Source organism: Manacus candei, unplaced genomic scaffold (genome assembly GCF_025592945.1).
Source record: "Manacus candei isolate 608988 ecotype Guabito, Panama unplaced genomic scaffold, ASM2559294v1 h1tg000050l, whole genome shotgun sequence".
Classification (NCBI taxonomy): domain Eukaryota; kingdom Metazoa; phylum Chordata; class Aves; order Passeriformes; family Pipridae; genus Manacus; species Manacus candei.
In genome coordinates this window covers 16,421,215-16,448,482 of record NW_026138098.1, presented here as the reverse complement: position 1 = coordinate 16,448,482, position 27,268 = coordinate 16,421,215, and the positions used below count along the sequence as shown (strand labels likewise).

At 36.0% G+C, this 27,268-nt stretch overlaps 1 protein-coding gene across 11 annotated transcripts in view; it reads left to right on the top strand.

The window, feature by feature from the left end:
• The window catches only part of CPEB3 (cytoplasmic polyadenylation element binding protein 3), an 84,900-nt gene extending 57,843 nt beyond the window's left edge, over nt 1-27,057 (top strand). For all 11 annotated transcript variants that reach the window (XM_051800572.1, XM_051800567.1, XM_051800564.1 and 8 more), the window contains 5 exons: nt 42-131; nt 16,025-16,143; nt 17,438-17,552; nt 20,228-20,409; nt 23,303-27,057. In XM_051800572.1, the coding sequence (XP_051656532.1) occupies nt 42-131; nt 16,025-16,143; nt 17,438-17,552; nt 20,228-20,409; nt 23,303-23,530 (734 nt within the window). In that variant the 3' untranslated portion in view covers nt 23,531-27,057. The remainder of the gene's footprint in view (nt 1-41; nt 132-16,024; nt 16,144-17,437; nt 17,553-20,227; nt 20,410-23,302) is intronic.
• The last annotated feature ends 211 nt before the right edge of the window (nt 27,058-27,268 follow it).

Sequence of the window (27,268 nt, the reverse complement as noted above, 5' to 3'; positions counted from 1 at the left end):
TCAGTCTTCACATTCTAAGGTGCCTCATTTGTTTTTTGTAGATGAGATCACTGCCAGCTTTCGTAGGTTTGGACCTCTTGTGGTGGACTGGCCTCACAAAGCTGAAAGCAAGTCATATTTTCCACCTAAAGGTAATTAGTTTAAAATACATTTATGCAGGCTCTTTGGTAAGAGGAAATTATGTCTGCATTGTAGCAATCCATTACAAAGCAAAGATTTGACTCTTTATGATGAATTTGCTGTCTTTCAACAAGCATATTTTCAGCCATTGTCATGATGAAAAAGAATCACAATTTGGTTACTGAAATGTGCTCCCTGTGTGTACTTCTTCAGCACACCTTGAGTCCTTGAATTATGCCTTAATTTATACTAGGTAGAAGGCAAGTTGCAGAAATTTCCTAGTGCTGATTCTGTTGCAGTTTGCATATTGCAGAACTCACAAGATAAAAGCTGGAAGTCATTGTGTGTGTTCTGACCCAAGGAGCTGTGATCCTGCTCGGAACCATAAGCTCTGTGTCAGGGCTCACTTGTGAGCTCTGCTGGGAGAGAGCAGGCTGGGATCAGGCACCACAGGCACAGGGATTCGAGGATGGAGCTGATTTGGTTCAGGGTGGTTTAGAGTGTGTGCAGGGGGAGCAATCTCATATCTGTCAGCAAAACATAATGCGGACCTGTTTTGGCTGAGAAAGAACAGTTTATGGGAAACCTGTTTGGGAGAGTTACTTGGCTAAATCAAACTGCTCTTATTGTACCCTACTCTCTCCTCTGATTTTGTATTACACTATATACATTCTACTCTCAATCACACATGCTTCTTGCATATAGTTTGCGAGTTCACTCGTAGTCTGCAACAGTAGCAGGATGTTATACACAAAATTTCTTATCTACGTGTTAAGATTTTCTGTTCTCACTGACCCTGAAAGCTGTTAATTGCTCATTAAGGCCACTGATTATTTTGGCAGAACAATAGGCTGTTTAGTCAGTGAACTAGCTAATCCTGTGGTATTTTGATATATACATTTTGACTGTAAAAACACACAAATAAAAACCAGCTTAATTTATTTGAAAGCTTAATTGCTGGAGGCGAGTTAGCTCTGTGACAAATGGTTGCCCTGTAAACAGTATTTGGGACACTTAAAAACAGAACAGAAACCAATACATGCTTCCTCTTTCCTGTTCCATTCTCAAACACTCAGGCTTGCTGTCAGTAGTTATTATGCAACATCTGTTCTTGAATTTAAAAACAAAACAAATAACCCCAAAGCCAACAACAAAACACCCCAAACCTCAATCCCCACACCATGTATTCGTAAGGACAGTTGGTAAAATGTGTGATTTTCCCCTTTTACGGTATTTTTAAAGGTCTTTAGGGTCTTTTTGGCTGGTGAATTCTGATTGTACCTTCACTTGTAAAAAAAAAAGTAGCAAGGCCAGCTTCTCCTTGTCCTTAATATCTCTTAGTACGCTGCACTTTTTTTCCCCCTTTTTTTCTTTTTTTGCTCTTAATAGTTCAATAAGCAACTACTCATGGTAGATCAACATGGGACTTCCAATTTTGATTTTTTTCTGTATCTGACTGTGGGCTAGTTATGCCTCGTCAAACTTGTAAAAATGTTTTTGAGTAAGATCTATTTTAGCAGAAGACAAGGCAATGCGGCCTCACTTCTATTTTTGTCATGATTCTAATATAGGAAACAGCTTTCAAAGCCCCTGCCAGTTGCCCTGAACGTCTGCCTGAAAGTGCTAAACAACAGTCAATCCCAACTGTTCCAGATTTATTTATAACTGGCTTCTTAGTTATCAATCAGGGCTGCAGCATCATAAGTCCTGCATTCCTGTCTGTGAGATTCACTTACAGTCGTGTTAAGCTCGGTAGGTCAAATGTGCTTGATTTACTGTGATCCCATATAGGCAGCATCTGCATAGAAGACAGAATATTATTACCAGGAGTCAAAAGGTAAAGTTTGAATGTGTATTATCATTTTTTCACAGTTTTTTGGTCTAATTTTTTTTTATAAAGAGTACTTATTTTTTAAAGTTATTATGAAATCATTGACTGAAGTTCCACAATAAAATGTCTCCACTGCTGTTTTTAATTAGAAGTTCCTTTAGACCTAAAATTTAAATATCTTTTTTATTTTATTATTTTATTTTAAGCTGTTTTGATGCATTATCAAACATCTCTTGAAAAATATAGTGAAATGAAAAGAGATGTTTGAAATGATGCTTAGTGCAAGAATCAGTGACATGACTTATTCAGCTGTCAAGTACTCATGAATTCAGATGTTTTCTCCCTTCATTTTTCTAGATGTCTTCTCTTCCATGTTGCATTGCTAGTCTGTAAACTCTCTGACATTTTGAATATGAGTCTTTCAAATGGAAAATATGTCTGAAAAAAAAGAATGTATGAAATTATAGAGGAGAAAATGAGTTGGGTTTTGTGTGCTAGCAATCTCCAAAGAAAACAGGAAAAATGGATTGTTGGAATGCAGTTAGGATGATGCAGAGGCTAATCTCTGTTCACACATTAATAAAGGCTGACCTTCAAGGCTTCTCCCACCTACTTGAATGTGCACCAGTGGCAGTAAAATTGAGCCCTGCTCTTTCTGAACATATGCCATCACCTCCAGACAGACTTTAGTTTCCTTTTGATGGATAGCCTTTTCCATTACTCCTCTGTGTATGCAGGGCAGTGTCTGGACTTACAACAAAGTTCAGTATTTTTTGTCTGTTTGCTTTGATAAGCATTCACTTAGAGGTTTGAAGCAGACAACATCAGTAAGTTGATGCCATGGGTCAGCATAGTCAGTGAAGTTTTATGCTGGAACTGTTCCACATCATGGTTTTCTGTCTTCATAGTTACATCCAGGTGATGTAACATCCTCTACAGTCCTGAGTGAATCAGTACAAACTTCCAGTATCTACTTATTGGTTTAATTTATTGAATTTTGGAATGTTTACTGTGTTGATGCAATGTATGAATTCTCTGTAGTCACTCTGTATTAGGAGCACTCTGATATTCTTAGGGCTAGGAAGAAAAGGCTGCAGGGACCATTAGCCATGGCTAATCTGATCAAGCATGAAATCTAAAAGATTAAAATGTTGCTTACAGTCTAGTGACCTCCACCACCACCCACCAGCTCCCCTGAGGGCTTTATCTGGTTAGTTTAGTGAGCAAGTCAGGCCATAGATGTGTAGTCAGTTCCAGCAAGCCTTATTAGCTAATTTATTAGTTGGTATGGATGATTAGCTTAGGTGCAGTGGCATGTAAGCTATCATCAGGACTAGCTGGAGTCCAGAAACATTCCTGCAGCATTGAGCTTGAACAAAGAAGGTTTTCCTAGATTTGGCATGCTGGGCAGGATGGTGTCACCACAGGTCTGCTTAGGCACACTACCTCAGATTTAGTGCTGGTCCTGATGGACATAAATGTTTGTGTGTGAAAGGTGCTGACCTGGATCCACAGCACGGGGAGTTTCTGAAGACTTATTTCAGTGCAGTGTGAACAGTGGCATTTTGGACCTTGGGGGATGGCAGATCAACACAGATGTGTCTGCAGCATATTTCTCAAGCACATTGGTGCTATCTATATTATCCAGGATTTCCTGTTTTCCCAGATGTTCTACGTTTTTGTTACGCTTACTGAATCTTGCCTGGCATCACAGAATACCCCGTGAGCATGTGTTTGGGAGAGCAGTGTGGCTTTGTCAACATTTGAATTTTGGTCATTTTAATAGCAAAGACAAAATAATTTGATGGATCAAGCACACCTTACAGGATGCATTGGTTGCCAGTGAGTTCAATATTTAGGTTGCTGGGAGAAGAGGGACTGGTGGCACCCAGCTCTTTTGTCACTTGGAGACAAGAAAGTCCACTTGAGCTCCTGGACCAGAGAACTGGTAACAGCTGACAATGTGTGTAACAGGTTCCTGTTTCTAATTCTGAGCATCTGTATTGTTGCCTTAACATTTCTTTTTACCCCTCCTATGCATTGTAAAGCTTAGCACCATGTTTTTATGTTTGTGTCATACATGAGGTGATTTTTAACGCTTTGCCTCTGAATAAGGCCAATTCATTCCCGTTGCCTGAGAAGTCTTTGGATTACTTCCTTTGGCATTTGTTTGGGTACGTTAGTAACGGAACTGGCAAAATTATAAATGCCACGTGTTGGTCTTGGGTAAGCAGATGCCCAGTTTGTAATGTGTTTGTACTTGGCTCTCACCAAAGAGTTTGGGAATTAAATGTGGTTTGTGACTAAGTATTTTTTGAGTACCTATGAGACATTGAGAAATAAAGAAATATGCATCAAAGAATACTATCAGAAGTAGTTGTACATTACCATGTCACAGTCTATTTATCTCTGGCAAAATCCAGATAATTCATGTTTTATTTAAATAGAAATTGGGGGGGGTTTCACTTACTTGCTGGTCTGCTGAGTTAAGCAACGCTTATGCTAACTACAGTAATTTTTTTCCTTTTTTTATTAAGCAGATGGTGCCAACTGTTTCAAAAACACTCAGGGTTTTTTTTAACCGATTGCTAGCTTTAGAACAACTCTTTAAAAACTCATTACTGCAAAAGTTTTCCTCTGTTTTTTTTCCATTTAGAAAGACTAATGTTTGGATAAAGATGAGAATTAGAGTGAGAAAATAAAGCATGGCAGAGCTAGGAGATAGGATGGGTTTGGAATCAGAGGAATGCTTTGACTTTACAGTTGATTTAGATGTGTGGTGCAGTAGTCTGATCCTTTTATGTTTTCCCTGTTCTTCAGTTTGTTATTCTGTCATCTGATAAAATTAAGCACATTTGTCCCTAGTGCTCCATATGGGACACTAAGGGTGAGCAAGATGTAATGAAAAAGAAAATAGTGTAAGCCAAGTTGCACAAAGTAACATGAAGTGATTCTCATGCTTTAATTTAAAACAACTGTTGGGAACAGACAGTGTGAACCTATCTGATTATCTCTAAGGTACTGTTTAGATGGGAACACTGTTGTTGTAGTCTTTTGTCTTTTGATCTTGATTTCATGGATACGGACCATTTTCATGGTTAATTCCATTGCTACTGCAATGGCAATGGTAGTTTCTGCCAGAGGAACAAGAATGAACGGTTACAAGGAGAAAGCAGGGAGTCGTATTTCTAGTTTCATCAGTTGTATTTACAAGACAGTATCTGGTTTGTCTGAATACAGCAATCTATTCTGCTGAAACCTAGTGCTCTGGCTTAACTGATCAAATTTGATACCACCACAATCCAGAGTGAGATGCCAAGACAGTTTTTGTATTTTAAAACCTGAAGTCTGAGATCATAATATTTGTCAGGATGGAGATTGACATTCCTTATCCTCATCCACTCGTGTATTTCCTGTTATGTAGTAAATTGGGATTCTGTGATGGTTTTTAGATTTTGTTTGCGTATGTTCCAAAACACACACATGCAGTGCCAGTTGTTTACTCATTGACATCTGTGGCCATGTATGTATTTTGTGTAATATGTAACTCTGTATCTTCCCACAGCAGAACAGCATAATCCCAAATCAGTGCAGTTCACAAAACGTGTGGTAACAAAACGTGGTACATAATAATCTGCTCTTCTGTAGCTGTGTGACTTAAGGTTGGTTTTGCAGAGAATTTTCTTTGAGGTTTTTGTTGACTTTTGTTTAAGCCTCCCTTAGTAAAGCTCTTCACTTTGTTTCCTGTTTTGTTCTAAGTGTTTGAGGTTTGTTGGTGGTATACTGATAATAATAATTGTTAAATGTCTGTCTTTGAGACTGCTGTGCCAGTTACTGAGTATTCAAGGAGCTTGCTTCATATAAGAGAATTTCTGTCTCTAAAATGATACCATTTGCAATTTCTTTTTCTAGAGGTAAAGAAGAATCTGGTGAGACAAAATACAAAACTATTTTTGAGCGATCCAGGCCAAGGCAGAAAAAACCTGATTCTAAAGTAATGTTGCAGGATTATTGTCTCCCAGCTTTTATGTTGCTTTCAACGAATGCTATTTACTTTCAGAATTGCTAGGTTGCTATAGAAATTTTTTTTTATCCCTGAAGAAACCACAGTTTTTAGCAAGCATTTATTGACCCTTTTTCAGTAATTTGAACGTATCTAAGTACAGAAAAAGCTTTTCGTTGCTTATCTATAGAAGTAACCAGACCACTTTTGTCAAATGGAAGTAGTTAAATGTTTGTCTTATTCTCATTAACCATTTCTAAAGCTAAGTAGATTTTACTGTGGGTTGCACACCCACAGCCACCCCCAATGATATTTTTATTAAATGTTGCCTTTTGTTTTGTAAATGGAAATACATGGACTGATCTGTAAATATTATGGGCTCCAGGAGAAAAGCAGTCCTTTAGTGGTATTGACTACTTAATATTTTGTGCTTTGCTAGTAGCTTGTGTTATGTCTTGTTTTGCTAATAATTTATGAAGCACTAAATTATTCTTTCAAATCACTGAAATGTGTTCAAGAGGTTGTTGGGGGTGATGGTGGAGAGACAGATTCTGTACTAGGACTGCAGCGTATTCACTGTTTCTGATGGTCATCCAAAAAATAAGCTACTCCAGCCCACCTGATCAGTTGTAATAATTTAATGCTTTAGAAGCTTATGCTCTCTTTGTAAATCTCTGCAGGCATTTTATTTATAATATTATGTATTCAGTTCCTAGGATTCCTTCAATGGTGCATGCAATTCTACCCCTAAAATAATGACACAGTAATCTAAAATTAGTGCAAGATCATCAGAATACATACCTCATAAATTTATCAAAGATAATATCCCAAATTATACTTATGTTCTCTCAAATCAGAGGTTAGGACTGGCAATGGGAATATTATATCAGGTGCTGGATATGCTGTGGGTGCCTCTGCCCAAGGCAGAGTATCTGCCTGTCTTTGATTTCAAAAGCTTGGAGCAGCTCAGAACTGGTGTCTTGCTCAGCTGTCTCAGTGCTGTGGTGGGCAGATTTTGTCTACTTGATACCATGCAAATTCTACCTAGTTTTGGGACCTACAATGTATATGACTACTGATTATACTGAGATGTTATAACCAGTAATCTCTTGTATACCAATGGAGGCTGTGTGGTTTCATTTAGTACAGTGAAAGACATAATGTTTTAGAGGATTTGGTAAGTCCAGTAATTTATTTTTTTTTAAGGGACCATTCTTATCTCCCAGGGAAATGCATACTCTTACTCATGAGAAATGGTTTTGATTTCTTTTTTGTTTTGAGAGGAATTTGTTGTTCTATTATAAGTAATCCAATTTTGGAAAAAATCCTTGTGTTATTAAGGAAGGCTTTTCAAGCTCTATCTTTTCCATATAGTTGTCAAAGACAAGAAACTTGAACAAACCAGAACCTGAAAACAATCCACATGTGAGTGAAAATTCAGACCAGTTATTAAGAGCACCACAGCTTATTACTTGATTAAAAGAAGGAAAACCAAAGCCTAGTACTGAAGCTCTGCATTCTGCCTTGAGAAATGTCTTACAGTTCACAGGACAGTTAGAATAATACAAATAAAATCAGAAAATATGTTACTGGCTTGTTCTGTGTAAATGATGTGGGATGTCTTTTTGGCTGAAGTACTTTACTTTGAATGAAGCTCTTGACAATAGTGCCAAGTATTTTGTGTATCACAGCTCTACTAAGTGCTGCTTTCTCTTTTCTTTAAAAATAAATTTTAAGAGAAACATATAATTTAAAGTGAAAACCATTTTTATTATAAAACCCAATATCAAATTTAATTTAAAATAACTGAGTTCAGCTAAAATGCAGCCTGGATTTTTGGACCTGAGCTTTCTTCCTCTGAAAATTTATTTTACTTCCTGCTAATACTGTGCTTGAAATAGAAGCTGAAATCAAGCAGACTGTTTATATTTCTTTAGAACTTTTCGATGTTAATGTTGCTTGGAGTAGAATTGAAAATTGGTTTATTTACAAGGAAGAGTAACAGGTTTTGTTCAGACTTGGAAAGTGATCTCTCTTCAGCCATCTGTTCAGAGTAAAAGGAGCAGCAGCAGACCTGACCCCCTCCAGATGATGACCATGAGCAGTCACCATTGCATATTGCCCTTGAAAATCAAAATTAAAAAACCTCAATTCTGAACTTAGTTGGGGGTTTTTATATTTACAAATGTAAATGCTTGGGTTTTTTCATTCTGCTGACTCAGTAAACTTCACAAAGATAGATTTTGCCTGATTAAAAATTTAATCTTTGTCATGTGACTATTCTTATAACTACAGTAACCAAATTGTATGTTATAGCCTTTCTTTTATGTTTTTATACCCTTTAATTCTGATTTATAGCTGCTGTAGATCATGTTGCAGTCTGAAGTCTGATGTTTGAAAATGGCTGTGACCTTTGAAAGAGGAGACAACCCTATAAATTTGCTGTTGCAATGTTTTACACTCATTTAGAAGTAAAATGCCAGATAAAGAGAGGCTTATGTTTGCCTGTAGAATATTCTTTTAGTTAAAAAAACCCCAACCAAGTAATTTATTTAGTCTTTTCTTTTTCAGTACAGGTGGGTGGGAGTATTTTTACTACAAACTGGGATGGTGTGTGTATACTGCTGTTTTGGGGCTTTTTTTTTACCCATAAGTGGTGAAAGGGAAGTAATGATGGCTAGAAAATCCCTTTTGTTTCTTGACGTGTTTTGGAACTGAAAGGATGTTATAAATCTTTAGCTGTATGTATTTACTACAGCACTGTTGAAATGTTGTCCTTTCTGTTGAGCACTGAAGTGCAGAGGAAACATTGGGGTATCTCTCCCACTTTCCAGAAATAATGTGTGTCCAACAAACAGGGGTTCTGTGGCTGGATTGGGTTTTTTCTTCCTCTTAAATTGAAGGTGCGGGGGAAAAACTCTGTAATATTTATGACAAAATGGAAGGTTTCTGTTTTCTCTGTCATTTCTGTTATGGTCAGATCATCAGTAGTAAGGGTTAAATGTTAGTTTCAATTCTTTTGGTGATCTCATGATGTGGGCTATGTAATGGTAAAACTGGAATTATGAAGACATACAATTTATTTTACAGAAGCTACTGATACAGAACCTCAGTTTTCATTCAACTCTTCCATATGATCTGCTTGCTTGCTGACTTTTCTTGTTATGTATCCTGTCTTCCATTTGACATATATGCTTCTTTCCTATTTAGATTCAGGATTCAGTTATTTTTCAGTGTAACTGAGGATATGGAGTACATACCTTTAATTAAAAACAAACAAACCCTACCCCAATACCTATCTTTAATGTGGCATGTGGGGAATTTCTTACATATGAGACCACTCAGACTTAGCCTGGTACTCATGAAAAACACATAAAAATGTAAACATGAAGACATAGGAGACTCGCTGTAAGATGCTAAACTGCTCATGTTTCTTATACACCTTTTGCTTTTTAGAGAAAGGAATCAGCTGACAGGGTCAAACACTGCCATTTAAAATTAGACTGACTAAAAGAAATTAATCTTTGCAGCCCTGACTAATACATAATTTCACTCTTCTGCAGTAGCTAAGTGAGATTACAGCCCTTTCTATTTTGAGGTTTCTTAAGTATTTAAAGCCTTTGAAGTTTTTTGAAAATGCAGTCATGTCACTGCAATGTTTAAAGGAAAGTCTGCAGTTTTGCCAACACCTCGGATTTTTATTTTTCAAAAATGAGTTTCATTTTTAATAGTCGTTTCATCTTTGGATTTAGAAATGTGTTTTATTCATGTTCAAAGCATCTTCTAATAAGATTACTAAAGTGACTTTGAACAATGACCCTTCTCATCACATTAACTGATTTAGAAATTTGGTTCACACTGTTTCTAAATGTTCCTTTGCTGCAGGCTTTTAAAACAACTTTATTCTCTAAGTTCTAGTAAATACAGCCACAATTCTATTCCAAACTGTTTTAAGGGCTATAGTAAAAAAAAATAAAATGAGAAAGTAAAATTTATATTTCATAAAAAATTAAGTCTGTTTAAATCTACTTTCTTGAGGCATCCATCTCAACCATCTAAAAATAAACTCAAAGACACAAGACTAGAACATTAATTTTCTTTGCCATTTTAACTCCATCTTATTTATAGCATTATGAGGTAGATATATATATATTGAAATACTTTTGTAAGAAATCTTAGGTTGATGGTAGATTCTGTTGTAATCTTGAAGCTTATAAAAACATCAGAAAAGACACTGTCTAAATGAATGAAAGAAAATGTACTTCAAAGGTAGTTTAATTTTTTTCAAGCATAACTGGTCCTTTTGCACATGAAATCAACACATGTGACTACCCAAAAACTGTTCTGACATGCTGTGCTGCATGTAAAGAAAAGAGAAAGTTCTCTTCATTCTAAGGACTAAGAATACCCAACTTCAGAGTTAGAAAGCTGAAAACACATGACCCTTAGAGTATGATTTCTATATCTGATTTTGTAAGTGGGCTGAGTTTTGGGAATTATGGGTTTGAGGTCAGTTACAAATAAAATCAGTAGATGATACACACATGTCTGACATGGATATTCAAATACTCTTTGACCTGATATATAATTCTTCATTTCAGTTTTTTACTTTATTTGAAAAGACCCTGGAATCTAAGAGCCAGAAATAGGTTAATCCTTCCCTGTTGGCTATATAACATTTGCCTGCCAAAATACTGGCTTTGTCCTGGAAGATGTGGCTCATGGTTGATGTATTTGAAGAGCAATTTATATATTGGTGTTGTCAAATGCAAGAACTTAAAGAACTTTTTAATTACTTTTAGTTCACAAGCTGAGCATAAAATGGTACCTTTCAGTTATAATGAAACTGAACTATATCACAGTTTTGAATTCTTCACTCTTGATTGAAGAATCAACTTTGGACTTCGTTAAGTGAGAGATCTGCCCAGTTACTCCATTAGTACCTTTCTGAAATAGTCCTTTGTTCCTAAATAAGTAGAGACTGATCAGACAACCTTCACTCTCATAACATTAATAATTAATCACTTAAACTGAAAGGAGTATAAAAATTCTGGTATACCAAACATCTTTCCTACCATCTCGTGTGGGTTACAAAATGCAACCAGTGATTTTCTTTTACTCCACCAAACTATGCCTAACAATGGAGTTGTACAGAGAAGGTGTTAACCAGGTTTAGAAGATTATAAAAAAGCTTTTTTTTATTATTATTTTAACATCTTTTCTTCATGAATGCACTGAAGTGCAGTCAGTCAGTCTGAGCCATGACAGACATGAAGTTGGATAATCTGAGAAATATTTTGCTTTAGACAAGAGAATAGTCTGTTCTGATAAACTGTACCAGCTATGACTTGCTAAATTGAATGGTGTCTATGAAGCCCATAAGTTTGTTTTCTCTCATATGCCTGATACACATAATGCACATTCTGCCCTGATAAAGTAGTTCTTTTTGATTATGTTGAGGAGGAATGGGCAGAACACATGCATGATGCACTGCTAGCTGCCTGTCATTTGTACCAACACGCCAGTTTTTAACATAAAAGTGTGAATATCAATAGTATGAATATCAATAATCTGCTATTATAAGAAAGGCAGGAAAAACATCTTAATAAGCTTTCCATCTAGTTCTTTTGAAGAGGTCGCTGAGGCCTTATTACAAGTTGTACTTTGAGTAATACAGAAAGGCTCCCATCATTAGAGAAGATATGTCTATGTTGAAATTAATTAAAATAAGGATTTTTTCCAGGCTAACTAGGCTGGCAAAAACACATTTACCAGACTATAACAATTTTGTTTTGTTCCAAATGTATTTTGCATTTCAAGTGACAACCTGGTTTCAGGCTTGTGGGACACAGCGCATATGCCAGATTTTCCAGTTTGTTCTCAGCAAGGTTAAGTGAAATTAGACCAACTGGACTAAATTATCCTTTCATATGAAAATTGTGTCACTGTTTAGATGTCAGAATGTGACATGTACAAAGGAGCTTAGTTCTTGTACTTCTTTCCGTAAAATAATGAATCCTGGAGCTCAAGGTTGAGGAGCTGCTTCAGAACATAGGGAAATTAATTTTCTTCTCATCCTCCCTCTGCTGTACCCTTTGAAAAGTTATAGTGACTTTTTTAACATCAAAATACATTGTTGCCTTTTCCCAGAGAATTGCAAGGTGCAATGTTTATTGTCAGCACTACAGTGATGTATTGTACCATCAAGAGAGGAAGAGCTGGATTGTTTCTGCTCTTCCTAGAAGCTATTTATCTGTGTATATAGAATATTCAGCTGTTGTCAGGTAGCTTGCTATTTTCTGAGGCCTCAAATATCTTGCCTGTTTTACTTTGTGGAATCTGAGTCAGGATAAGTCCCTTGAGCCCTCAAACCTTTAGAATGTCTGGCAAGGTAAGAAAGGAGCACTGCTGAAGTTTGCCTGCAACGTACCCACCACAGTGTGCTACCACAATTCTGCTGTAGAGTATTAAAATTTTGAGATTCATCAAATCTCTTACTTCTTGGGAAAAAACGTGTGCATTAAGTGATATGATATTATAGGTGAAGCACAGATGGGAGAATGTGCTGAAGGACACAAGACTGGGGAATCTGAAGCAGCTTTCAGCATCTGCAAAATAATTCTAATTATTTGGATTAATACATTTTTGGTTTCTAGGTTGATCATCTTATTAAATCCACCTCACCTACTGTCTTTAAACATTAAATTTTTTTTAAATATAGATACCCTTATAACTGACTATTCTGAATTTTAGAAGTCAGCTGGCCATGCAGTACAGCTTTGAGGGGATTAGGCTGAGGTCTCACTGTGTGTAGCAGAAATAGGAATAGAAATAGAAACTGTAGGACAGGATATAATGCCTGAAATAGACAGTTTTGAGAATCTCTTCAGGAAGAAATACTCTTAGAGTTTTATAAATTTATAGCCAAACTTAAGATTTAAATACAAAAAAAGAAAATTAATTACTGTTAATTTACAGATTGGCATGCTGGTTTTAATTTAAATTTTGGCTGAAGTTATTAAAAACGGTGCTTTGCTCCTGTACAAACAAAGTTATTTAATTATTAAACTGCACATAGCGTGAGATAATTCTTTGTGCAATGTCAGTTTTGGCATGGGTATTTTCCAAAATTTTTTTATACTGGAATCTGAGTTCAAAGTGCATCTCCTGCTTTAGAGTGCAGCTCCAAACAGTGGTATTGTGAGGAAGAGAGTGATTCTTCAGTAACAGCAACACCTAGAACTGCTCACGAGAAGGACCTGCACCTTTCTGAATATAAGGTTTTTACATCCCTATGTGCTTCTGGAAAATGAGTAAAAATACCTTTAACTTCAGCAGGTATCTTTCTTGACCAAATCAACCTCCACGTGATCCTAATATTATCAGAAGTTCTGTTCTTTATTTAGTTTTCATTTTGGTGTAATCTTTGTTAATATTCAGTACCAGAAGTCCTTGAATAATCGGAATAGATGTGCTGTCACCAGGTTTTGAAGTAATGCTGGACATCCTGTCATGCTAATCCAGCCTGCTTGCTTTTCTAGATTAACAGAATGAACTGCTGACCCACATGGACCCCATAGCATGCAGGGGAAGGTTTTAATCACAGAGGTCTAGAGAAATTAGGAGTATCTGTTTGGTTAATTTGGTTAATTTTAGCTGTTTTGGGAAATTATGGTCATACCATTTACAGTACTCCCAAGTGGCAGTCAACTCCAGCTACCACAGATGTGACCTCTTACTATGACCCAGAAAACCCTGAACAAGCTTCCTAAGATTGTAAAGATTACACTCCAGTCTGTTGCCCAGATTTTTGCTAAATAATTAAGTCATAAGAAACACTTTCCAGTTTTCATTTTGACTTTATGCTAGAGAAATCTCCAATATTTTGCTGGTTTAAGATTATAAAAGTCCAAAATGGACAAAATTCTCTCTTTTAGAGTTCAAAATTTATGGTGTGGCCAGCAGATAAATCTTAAATGTTTGCATCTATTTGAATGTGTTGTAAACCATTCTTTTAAAGTATGCATAAATGTACATGTATTCTTACTTAGTTTTTTCATAGTACTGGAATGATCTACACTGCATCTTCTGTGAATTTGTCTCATGAGGCATTTATCTGAAATAGAAGGCAAGGATTGGGCTGAGGCTTAAATTGTGATCATTTGGCTTTGGAGTCGTAATTGCCGTGTAGTCTTTTCCAAGTATCTACATTTTTGACTGGGACATTTTATAAGACTGAAAGAACTGCTAAATTAAAGATACTTTAATTTGTATGAAGTTAATTTTGTATGAAGCTGTAATTATTACGTGTAATCAGAAGGGATGGAATGGAGGTAGATATAATGAGTGCATGGATGGAAATAAAATGAAGCTAAAAGTGATAGTGATTGCAAAGGGATTATTTTCATACTCTTAATTAATTTTGTAAAATCTAAAACTGGAATGTTGAAGCATGTTTATATCTTTAAGGGACTGTTTTAAGAGAAATATTTCTGCTGTAAAGGAAACAGATGTTTTTACTCAAGAATTATTTCACTTTTTGTTGGAACTGGTATCTTTAATCTACTCCAACTCTAGCTATGCAAGCTCCTTGTTTGCTAGCAAGAGTGATGATCAAACTGTTTTGTTTTCTTGGGCAAGTCAGTGTTTCTGGATGTGTTCTGGGCTATAATGAGGCTAATGAAAACTTTTTTTGGCCTCTAAAAGCAAATAGCTGCATAGAATTTAATATTCTTTGAGAAGTCACACAGGAGTAGGGACAGTAGGGTAAGAGGTAGTTTGGTAGATAACTTGACAGAAGAAAACACTTTTTCAGTGTCTGTATTGAATTTTTTTATAAATCAGAGTTGTGTAGTATTTATCTAAAAAGGGCATGTCAAACAGTTTTCACTCAATACTCATAAAAAATTAGGGTAAGTCAGTACTATATTAATGGCAAATAGACTCTGTATGGCTTTGTTTGATGCTTATATATGATGTGTCATCGTGTATGTGCTCAGTTTGTGTCAAGAATCTTAGGCAGAGGAAGTCTAGCAGTCCCTGCTTAAGCTCCAACTGCCTCTGGTTGCTGAGGATTTTTTGCAAGAGGTATTCTGTAAGACACACAAGTGGCAGATTATAATCTGCTCACAGCCAGCATGTTCACAGGGAGTGAGAAAACTGCGTTATACTGATGGGGGAGCGAAGGAGCACTGCACGCTCCATAGGAAATCCTCTCAACCAGGCAGCTCTATTCCAGTCAGCAGCCAGTCCTTACCTGCCTTTGCTCAGGGCAGGGGATGCTGTATTAGTTGTTACTTCTGAGGTATCAGAAGCATAGGCTGCTTGAGTCAAATCTTCATTCAAATTTAACAGTGTGAAGTAAAATTCAGAGTTTTCTTGGCAGCTGCATTCAGAAGAGCAGAGTGCTACACACACTTAATTTTACTGGCTCGTTTAAAGTCTTAAAATTCTGAATCACATGAACAATTTTAGTGGACTTCTTTCTTTTGAACTGCTTTATTTCAGTATAAATAACAACAGCGGGTCTTTACTCATTAAAAACCACAACACATTCTTTTTCTCTCGAGTTTGTTGTTTTCTAGGGGAGCATTTTTTCAGTTAAGTATGTAAGCATAAAAGTCTGTTTTTCTGTTTACCTGACCATTTTCTTCTGGAATTAACCCTTTCTTCTAGAATTTATTAATTGTATATAGTAAGCAGAAATTTTGTGCCTCCATTGTAAGGTAATAATCACTGATACCAGCAGATACCACTGAGAAATAGCTCCAATACAGTTGTTGGATGGTAAGAAACCCTTATTCACCAGCCTATATTCTCACTGCTCAAAATCATTAATTAATCAAATAAACATCCTCACATGCAGCAAACACTAGTCTCCATTCTGAAATCAGTACTGTATGAGGCTATGATATATTCGGTGAATTTAATTTATGAAAACAAACTAACAGCCTTAACAACTTATTTGTAATTTGTAGATCTTATCCACTTCTTGGGTTTGTTTATTAAAAAAACCCTGCTTTATAAATGAATCAGTTATTTTTCTTTCTTGTTCCCTTACCCTTTCCAAGGTTACGCCTTTCTGCTGTTCCAGGAAGAAAGCTCTGTACAAGCTCTGATAGATGCCTGTCTGGAAGAAGATGGGAAACTTTACCTATGTGTGTCAAGTCCCACAATCAAGGATAAACCAGTAAGTAGCTTATGCCATGACCCTTATGCTGGTTGCTAGCACGTTTGCTCTTACTCTTTTCAGTTAATAAATAAATAAAAAAATACAGTTGATTACTTGTCACTTCCTGTTTCTGCCCTTGCTGTTACGTTGAATTGACTTTCTGTATCAGCGTAACACGGCTTCAGCATTTGCTTTTTTCTGATAAATACCATGTTCATTTAATTTTTATATTTGGTACTCTAGTATCTAAAAGGAGAATGCATCCTTTTAGAATGTTAGCTGTAAAACAATGGAATTGTAACTTTCTGGCTATGTTATTTGAGAGGAAAAAAAGCCTTCTGCGGTGAAGGGAAGAAGCTTAACCCTGCCAAATTAAAATCCAGAAAGCATCAAATATCCTCTGTACTTCATTGGGTTTCTTAATTATTATTTTTTTATGCATGCAATAGCTAATCAGTTTATAACTTAGGCCTCATTTACCTTATAGAAACTGCAGGGTAAAATCAAGTACTGCAGACAGCTATAGCAGAATAGAAGACCTGTTTTTATTGTTCACATCTCCAATTCTTTAATGTTAGTCTTTTTTTTTGCCTGTGGATGTATACAGATTAGATGAAAACTACAGACAAGTAAGATAAGATAAAAAACATACTGCCTTTTAAAATCAATATTGAAAATCTTGCACAGATGAATGAACAACCCAAGATTACAGCACAGTGAGTGGGCTTGTGTGATTTCTAGAATCAAAAAAAAATGGATTGATGAACAGCTCTATCTAAATAACTTCTGAGCAGTTTTTTTTCTGTACAGTCTGAAGATTTCTTATCAACTGTGTTGCTTGTTGCTCAATAGAAGTAGGCATTCACACATTATACAAACTCCTTTTGTATCCAAGCGCTGCAATTAATTTTATCTCCACTCCTATCAGTGCTTTAAAATTTGTAGATCACTGGATGTGATTTCAGGAAAGCCAGAAGTCCAAACTGCAACCGTAATTGCAGATAGATGGTAAAATGTTCTGAAAGACCTTTCACAGATTTCTTACTATAATGGCGATTAGGGGCAGGGGATTAATGAGGGTGGGAGTTTGCAATGGTGAAATTTAACTCAAGCCTGGCCTCTAGAGGTGGTAAATGAATTGTCCACCTTCTTTTGGACACTTATATAAGCAATGTTCTCACATTGTTTTGGTGCTCATGCCACCGATTTACTGTCTTCATCAAATTAAAATTTTGGTTTTAATTATAGAAGGATTTGGCAGTTTCTTAATTAAGTGGCCAAGTTCCTCGACTAAAAACAGTCCTTAATACAGGTGCAAATTCGACCTTGGAACCTAAGTGACAGTGACTTTGTGATGGATGGGTCTCAGCCTTTGGATCCAAGAAAAACAATCTTTGTTGGAGGAGTTCCACGGCCCCTCCGAGCTGGTGAGTAGGAGGAAAACGTAGGCATGTAGTAGGGGGGGCCAGATTAAGTAGAAAAATGTGTAAAAGAACAGAAGATATACCATGTCTTTTCCACAGATCACAGCTTGGTTTGTAAGTCAAGGGGTCTCTTCCTGTCTGCAGAATACAAACCGTGAACATTTTTTACCTTTTAAGTAGGTTACTAATGAGGATTGCCAGTAGAAACAGTTTTCCCCATCTTTGCATAATACCTAGAACTAGTCTGATTTTTTTGTAATGTAGACCATCTTAATCCTAACCCTGCATTTGTTTGCTGAGATGCAGACAATTTCCCCTTTCCTTTGACTAGAAGACAAACTTCTCCCAGACTCTTTCCAAACCAATTCCAACGTCAACTCTTTCCCATTTATTCAACCCTTACCCTAATTTTTTCGTGGAGCTATTGTCCTGAAAAAAATTTCTCCCAACCAGGTCTCTTGGTGGCCCCACACTGAAGACCATTTTCCAGGCTCTTTCCTAATGTATTTTTTTCCCTCCATTTCTTTTTCTTCACCCTTAACTCTTTTTCTTCACTTTTATTTGCAGAGCCATAGACAAGACTCCTTAGCCTTTGGCCAGAGGAAAGATTTATCCCAGCTCAGATCTCCTGGCAGCCCCCATTTTGTTTTGAAGGCCCCTTTCAGCACCACTCCCAACTGTAGCTCGACACTCGTTTCTTTCTTCCTAACCCTTACGTTTCTGGTGAGCCAATGACAAAGTCATGAAACAAGTCAAGACATTTCTCCTGGCTAGATCTTTTGGCAGCCCTCACTTCTGTTTAGTAGTCCCTCTCCATGCTCACTCCAAGGCAGCTGCATGGTTTCTCTTTTTCACCCGCTCAATCCTAATCCTCGTTTTCCAGGACTGTAGTAGACAAGACCTCTTAGTCACTGTCTGGAAGAAAGACTTCTGAATCAGGTTTCCTTGTAGCCCTCACTTTCCTTTGGCAGCCGCTTTCCAGCCCACTAGAATTTAAGCTCCTCACTTTACCTTTTGCCTAATCCTAAGTCTTTAGGGAAGCTGTACACAAGGTCTCCCAGCCACTGCAGACAGTAAGATTTCTCCTAGTCCAGGTTTCTTGGCAGCTTTCACTTCCCTCTGCATCTTAAAATAAGGCAGAGTTGTGAGATGGTAATTATGTAAATAGTAACAATTAAACATTACCTCATTTCTAATGATAGCCTTTATAAAACTATATGTCATTTGGCCTGTCATAGATCACATTTGAAATGCATTACATTTGAAAACTAATGCCTTTAAATAGTTAACTTCTCCAAAGCAGCCAAACAGTTTCCAGTTTTTCTTGTTTGCAGCTTTAAAGATCTGGTACAGAAGTTTTTCCTAAGATATCTGAGCACTGCATGGTCTCCTTGCCCTGGAATCCTGTGTATTCTTTGTCCATTGGCAAGAGTAACTTAGTGGAACTACTGTTGTAAATGTCTTTAATTGTTCCTGATGTTTATTCTGTACTGTCATTTTCTGAGATCACTACCCACATGATGATTCCAAATCATTAGAAAGCAGAAGAATCTACTGGTGACTACATTATGCTGATAGCTTTTCCTTACTGTTTGGAGCAAGAGTATTACCTGGTTTGGTAGAATGAGTCACACACAGATTTATACAAACACAGATACCCACTCAATTTAAAATTGTCTCTATTCTATGTATAATTTATTAGTAAGAATTTTGTGAAAACTACAAGGATTTAAATATTTAGGGTGGGTTTTTTTCATTTTATTTTACCTAGCTAAATTGTAACTCGCTACAGAAAGTGTTTTCACACATTAGCACTAGAAGATGGCTGACTTGGCAGGGCCTATACAGGTCCCACTATTTTGTGTTGTCCATCTGACAAATTTCTTTGCCTGTGAGCTTTTACAGACAGAGAACTTGGCTCAGTGACCATATGTCCTTGCACAGTTCACATGCCTTTCTCTGCTTTCTTCAGCCTCTCTTTCACTTCCTTCAGTTCTTTCCCTTAACTTTCCTTCTGTATCCTCAGCCATGCACTCAACCTGTCTTATTTTATGAATGATATTTCTGACTTCTTTACAGTTATTCTTAGTATCAGAAAAAGCAACAAACCATTTAAAAAGATCCATGAGCAAGATAATGTTCCACCAAAATACTAATATAAGTTGCACCGAAAATGTAGGCTTGCTTTATCTGTAGTAACTTCTGATGTTTCACAGTTTTTTGTTTCAAATGTAAAACACCTCTTTAATGTCTTTTGAACCTTAGTACTTGGGGCAAAATATCAGATCCTAAATATAGAAATATCTCCAAGTGATCTTACATGCAAACTAGCATTAAGAAGCCTGGCTGGAGCTACCTGATGCCTAATACCAGAGTTTTAATTTATAGTATTGTAAATTCTAGTTGATCTGATACCTGCTTTAACAGTGTAACTCTGCATATTTTTCACACTTCAGTCACACCAAGTTTCTTTTTACAGATTCTATTTCTTGCCTTATATTTTACTATCATTCATGTAGCGTTGATTCAATCTGTTAAAACCAGCATTTCAGTTTGCAGTTTTAGACTTTGGAGGACAAGTATGCTAAGGCAAATAGTGCTTTTTTAAATGCAGCAATCCAAATGCAACACTATTACTTATGTTAAATCTATCATATTTAACAATTGACTTCTTGCAGTTGAATTGGCAATGATTATGGACCGTTTATATGGAGGTGTCTGCTATGCTGGCATTGATACAGACCCAGAGTTGAAGTATCCAAAAGGTGCTGGCAGAGTGGCTTTCTCCAACCAGCAGAGCTATATTGCTGCTATCAGTGCTCGCTTTGTCCAGCTCCAACATAATGACATTGATAAACGGGTAAGTAAAATAGCGTGGAACAGAATGGTTGTTACGAAACTGTACAGAAATTAAAATCATTATTATTAACAACGTGTTGGAGAACACTGTAAATTCTGTTCTTCAGATGACATATGTCAATTTTTAAGAGCTTATTTAAGCATCTAAAGCAGAGTCAAAAAAATATTTCAGACATGTTTAGCACTAAAAGTTGAAAATGGTTGTAAGTACATTTGCTCTTGGTTTTGTTTTGAATTCTGTAGGTCAAATTCCACAGCATTTCCCAGCTTCTTTCTCTTCCCTTAGATGTTTGCTCATTCTGCTTCAATGGTTTTTATTTTGGTGATTACTTATATAGCTTCTGACACTTTTGCTGTTATGAGGCACCATTTTCTGTCAGTAGTGTATGTCTAGACTTGATGTCCCTAAAGCAGAGGTTTGTTGTAAGTAAAATAGGTGATGCTGACCTCGAAAGTCTTGAACATTATTTAAGTAAAACCATATGCCAATAGATGCTTGATAGGCAGAAGGGGGGGAAATTACTTGGTTTTGTTCAGTCAATATGAAATCCTGGTTTCTGAAGGGCTTTTCAAGTATAGAGTGAAGTTCGCTTAAATCTGAGTTAAATACATTAGAAGAAAACATTACTTGATTTCCAAGATATTTTTCCTTTGGACCTTCTATCTTCACCTCTTGATTACACATACAAACAACACCCATGTTTTTGAGGGCCCAGCAATTTAGAGTTATTCAGAAGAACATACAGCATGCACTGCTGCAAAGTATTTTTCCAGTAGGGATGACTTGTTTTCTCCTTAATCTGATATAAATTGTTTCTTCAGAAGTTAGTTTAACAGGTATTGGGTGTGTCTGTTATGTGCACTATGCATATGAATCCACACAGCTGCAAAGTTTGAAATACATCTCTTTAAAAATCTGAATTGAACTTTGTGTCAGATTCAAGGAGGTCATGGAGTTATAAGTCCTCAAATAATTTTTCTGTGGTGCTGTACACCATATTGCATAAACTAAGACAAGGCTATTCCTAAAGATTTCTTGTCCATTGAATTCTGAAAAATCCTAGATTGGGAAGAGTCTCAATCACATGTTGAACACTTTGAGATTTATATACCAGCCATGCTTACAAGGGGTTTCTTTCTAAGCTTTAGGGTAGAGCCACAAAAGATGCTAGCCAGTAGTTTTTTTTAACAGTCACTTCCCTTTTCACTTGGTTGATTGATAATTTAAGTTTATTTAATTATCTCTTACCTGTTTTGAATAGGTTTATCTGTGAGTTTGAAGAAGTATGAAGTCTCTTAATAAGTCCTCAAATCTTAGTTTTTTAAATCTAATAGATTGAAATCCCTGGACTGTACAGCATACATTCCTAAAATCATTTCACTAGTAACCAAAGCAAGAAAAGACATGAGAGAGCGAGAGACTCTATTTCAGGCCTTTGCAATTCATGCTTGGGAAATGTGAGTAGGTGGGGATCTAGAGCTGTGTTGGACATTGGACCTACTTTCTTCCAATTTCATTTGAGACAGTGCTGTTTTATTTTACAGGATGCTTCTAATTTTAGTGATATGGCATCTGATATGCAAAATGGCAGTTATTCAGACTTGTTCCATGCAATGCTGGTAGCATGGTATAATTAAAAAAAACAGATTGGCAACCCTACCTGTTAAATAGGCAAGAAATATCATTCACTATAGGAGCTTTACTTCAAATGAGTAACATTTGTTGAAGTGTGATCAGTTTAAGCTGAAGTAAAATACAGCATAAAGCTTTTGTGAGGAATGCTTCTTGTCATTCAGCTTAACATCTTTTTCTGTGTTTCTTTAACTTTGTATGTATTTAAGTGTCATTACTAGAGTCAGGTTTTCCTTGCAGTATACAAATTGTGCCAGACTAGCACTTGTGCAGTTACAGCAAAATTATTTATAATAAATGTGTATTTAAATTTTTCTGTGTCTTCTAATGCAGTTGACTGTACTTCAGCTACTTTATAAATAGCATCATAGAGCTGTAAGAATTATACATGCATGAACTAATGATTTCCCTGGAATGAACGAGCACTCAAGATAAATGTGTAGGCATGACTTGATTCATAGGAACAGACACACAGGAAAGAACTTACATGTTGTCAGCTCCTGTAATAGCATTATTGCAAGTGTCTAGTCATTCGTCAGCCCTGCTGTGTTTGGCACAAGTGCTTTAAAAACAAAAAGCATTCCAGCCCCAAGATGTTTACAACTGAGTGTAGGACAAAAGTCATCAGCTCTCCAGCCTGTTTGTACTTGATGGCAAGGCCTTAGTTGGAATTACTGTGAAATGTTGTTGCACTGCAAGAGCTAAAAATCTTTAGCTAGTGATTTTTGCCTACAGAATTAAGAGTATTTAATACAAGTACCTTTAATTTTGTTCAATTTGAATCTCTTATCAGTCTGGTCCTGCATCTTGCAATTCACAAAAAAACAAAAGGAAAAAAATCTTCTCTGGAAAAAAAACCGTCTGAAGTTTAGAAATATAATTTTGTTCTTTATAATTTTTCTTCCCAAATGCTTCTCTGTGGCCTGTCCCCGTAACAACTGTATTAACTGTATTCCTGGAGTTTTCTTAGACGGTGGGAAAATCCTCTCAGATGCTATTTTTGCTGTACTTCCATCTTAGTACTTTCCCCCACCTCACTTTTCCAAGAAAAAGTTACCAAAGCACACCCTTCTTTCTTGAGATTTTCTGACAGATAAAGTAGTTGGTATGAAAATTCAAATACCAACCTCTTGGGTTAATCCCGCATCAGTTGAAAACCTTCAATAGTGTCAAAAAGAATTAAAATATTACTTTTTTTTCTGTTCATGCTTAGCAAAAGTATGAAATTTCCTTACAGCTGTTCTTCTTCTTCCTGGTGCAGGTGGAAGTGAAGCCATATGTGCTGGATGATCAGATGTGTGACGAATGCCAGGGCACTCGCTGTGGTGGAAAATTTGCTCCGTTCTTTTGTGCCAACGTGACCTGTTTGCAGTATTACTGTGAATACTGCTGGGCAAGCATACACTCTCGTGCTGGGCGGGAGTTCCACAAACCACTGGTAAAGGAGGGAGGCGACCGGCCCCGCCACGTCCCGTTCCGCTGGAGCTGAACCCCAGGCCTCGCCCAGCAACAAGTACTGGAGTAAATAAAATTGAGTGAAAAGAGAGCGCTGCCTCAGGGCTTAGTGTTCTGGAAATCTGTGCATTCGTCCTCGACTTTAATGAAGAGATGGGTCTTTTTATTACTATTATTATTATTTACAGTCACATTACTGAACTCAGTGTCCAGTATAATACAAACCGGCAGAGTGTAACTGTACTGATTTTGCACTTTGATTCACACAAACATCTGCTTGGTACCTTAATTTCCTACACAAGACTTGTCACTAGTGACATTATGTAGACTGCCATTCTCATCAGCCTTCACTGGGCTGATGTGTATGTGATGAAGATTTTTTTAATATAATTATAATTATTTTTATTTTTAAACTGGAGCATGCACTTATTTTCAGAAATTTAGACTTGCCCCTAGCAGATGACTTTACCAAAGGTAATATTCACAAGTAGGTGGCAGATGTAGCAAAAACTTAAACAGATATTCAGCAATCGTTAGTTTGGGTCATTTAGAGTAGTAATAACCCTTAAAGAAAATAAGCCTTTAGTTGCTCTCCATTTTGACTTGTAAGGATGATACCTCATAAGCTGGATCAGACTTTTTTCTTTTGTTTTGCTGAGGGTTTTTTTTGTTTGTTTTGTTTTGTTGGGTTTTTTTGTTTTGTTTTGTTAGGTCTTTTAGTGTTATGTAAATGTATGCTGCAATAGCTTTTGCTGCTATTAAAATGGTATTACTAATACCATAATACTCTATTCAGGCTAGGGTATCAATTAAAAATGAATATGTGATTAAAATAGTGATGGCTGCTGAAAGGAGATCAGTATAGCATACAGAAAAGCTTCCAAGGAAGGTCAATATTTTTTGACTGCATGTTTACTTAATCAGGTTGCTGCATGCAATAAATTTTATATATGTCTAATATAAAACCTGCCCACAATGCACAAATTATGAATCTTCGTAGGCTACAAAATGCTCAGTAACAAAAAAAAATTGATTACTGACTGGAGGAAGGCATGCCTCAGTAAATGTAATGCTTCTGAAATTAGGATCAGCCCATTACAGAATGACCTGTATTACAACAAATATAAAAACTAGCTGTAGGATATTCTTAAAACAAATTTGTGGATGGTAGATGAAGTACTTTGCGGTGCTCTGTTATATATCGTGCAATTTATTTTATATAGTAAAGTGATTATGTCTAGTACTGTGATCAAACTTAACTGTTAAAGCCTCTGTATCCGACATTAACACATTTTTGACAGTTCATAACAGGTACATAAACAGAAATGAGCTCTTAGATACAATCTCTCTCCTAATGCTTGCATCATTTCCGTAGCTGCAGACCGTGTCCAGAAAACCAAAGAGCTCATGTTAGCGTACATACACTACCGATTAGATAGTCTGTCAAACTAATAACCTAGGCACATTTAAGGAAGTTAGGAAAAAAAGTGGTGCTAAAGAAATGTCTGCATATAAAAGTAACATGAGATGTCTGCTCTGTGGATGTGGCGTTATCTCTCTAATCCCTGGATGTATCCTGTGAAGCTTGAATACAATTAAGACCTGCTAATACAGTGGACATTTTTTTAGCATGAACTATGGGGCTGCAGATAGCATATAAATATAAACACACTTGGTATACTAATGATTGTGAGAATGTGTACACTATTTTTTTTCTTCTTTTTCCTCCTTTGTTTTTGCAGTTCTGGGGACAATCTGACTGGATATGACACCGCATAGTAGATTTAAATGTTCTGGGTTTTGTTTGTTGTGATGTCCTTCTTTGTGTCTACTTTAGTAAGTTGGTTTTCCCAATGTTTAGTTGCAAGTATTGGCTTTGAAAGGATTTTTCTGTTTTTGGAGAAAAAAAAAAGAAAAAATAGTTTTTTACTGGTTTAAAATGCTTATTATAATTATCCCTTTTGAAGTTACTTCTGGGCGGTTTTGTGATATTGCTTTTCCCAGCCCAGGTGTCTTTTCTGTTTTTTTTCATCTGTACAAGACATTTTGTTATGCACTACTTTTTGTATCTAGACAGTTTTCAACAGTCGGCTGATGATTTTTTTTAAAGAAAAAGGCATGCTTTCTGACTGACATGATCTTTTGCAATACCTCAATTTTGAAATATAGGAAAGAAAATGATATTTTCTAAGTAAGTTTATTCAGAAAAATATATATTAATTTAATTCTGCAAGAAAAATGATTTAACAGATGGGTAACTTTATTTTTTTCATGCTTATTTGAGTTTTTTTGAAAATGAAGAAGTTAGAGCTTTATAACTGTAATATTAAAGATCATAGCTAACCTACAGAAATCTACCTAATTATGTGAAAGAAGTAAATCTTTTTGAAGAAATACCCCTCTTTCATGTAGAAAAATACCCCCAGAGAGAAAGAGAGCGAGAGAGAGAGAGAGAGAAGCTGGAAAATGTACAATATAGCATAATGTTGGATTAAATCTGAAACAAAATCATCATAAAGGACAGATGTAAACACAAACTCCATTTGGTGCTGAAAGTTGTGAATAGAAGGTGAAAAAATATTTTCCCTTAATTTGTATATTTATAATCAAGTGTGATTATGCACGACTGACCAGAATTGTGAGAGTTCTTCTGTTTGTATTTTTTTAAAGAGAACTTTTTTTAGTTTATTAAATTATGACATGCTCCCTTTTGTTTTGTAAATGAATGTGCCCCTGAGTTGTTAATATGTTATATTAAAAGAGGGTCCTTCAAAAAAAGTTATTTTTTAAAATATGGAGTTCTGAACTGCAACTTGACTAAGAAGCCCCTGGGTACAACAGGTCCTATTGTGGCCTTTTCTGATGTGAGACTTGAACTAGTCGATTTTTTTGAAGGCTAACCTAACCTCGACTATTTGTTGTTATGTGCAATACTGTTTGTACTGTTTGTATAAAAAAAAAGAAAAATGAAAAGAAAAAAGGCATAAATCTTTATTGCAGATTTATTTTCATTGCAGACTTTAGACATTGTGATTCACTAAAATCATTTTTCTACTGTCAAATATGTACCTTTTCTTCATGCTGGTATTTTTTCAATAGTAATGTAGCCTTTGTACTGAGACAAATTTTCATTGTTATTTTTAGAAAGATTTTTTGCTAAGAAAAAAATTAAACATATTTACATATTTTTCATTTTTATTTCGTATTTTCTTTAAGGAGTGCTTTCTCAACCATTAATATAGTTGTTTCTGGGAGAGACTTTCATATCTGGTCAATGTCATTAATATTATTTTGTATTTTTACTTGGAATAAATTAATTTTATGATGCTGATTCTTTAAAAGTTTATTTTTTTCATTTTCAGTTATTTTTGAAGCTAAAATCTTTGTAATATTGTTACTAAAGTGTCTAGTTTTTTGAAATGCAAAGCTTTATGTATTAACTTGCTGATGTGGTTTACAATAGTGTGGCAATGATGAAAATGGTTGGTTATGTAAAGTGATTGGAAAATTGTAACAAAGAATTGGGCAATAAAATGACAGAATGAAGCAGAAAAAACGTGATATTTTGAAAAGCCTTTTCCTTTATCAAAATGATTTAGGGAGATAATAGGGATGTCACAGTACCAGTTCGCTGTCTAGATTTATACACCACCAGTGTTGATGAAACTATTGCCGTTATAAGGAACTAAATCTATTGAACAATGGGTTTTTGACCCTGCCCATTCAGCATAATTCTTCATTACTTTTCTTGTCATGAACTCAATAAACTCTC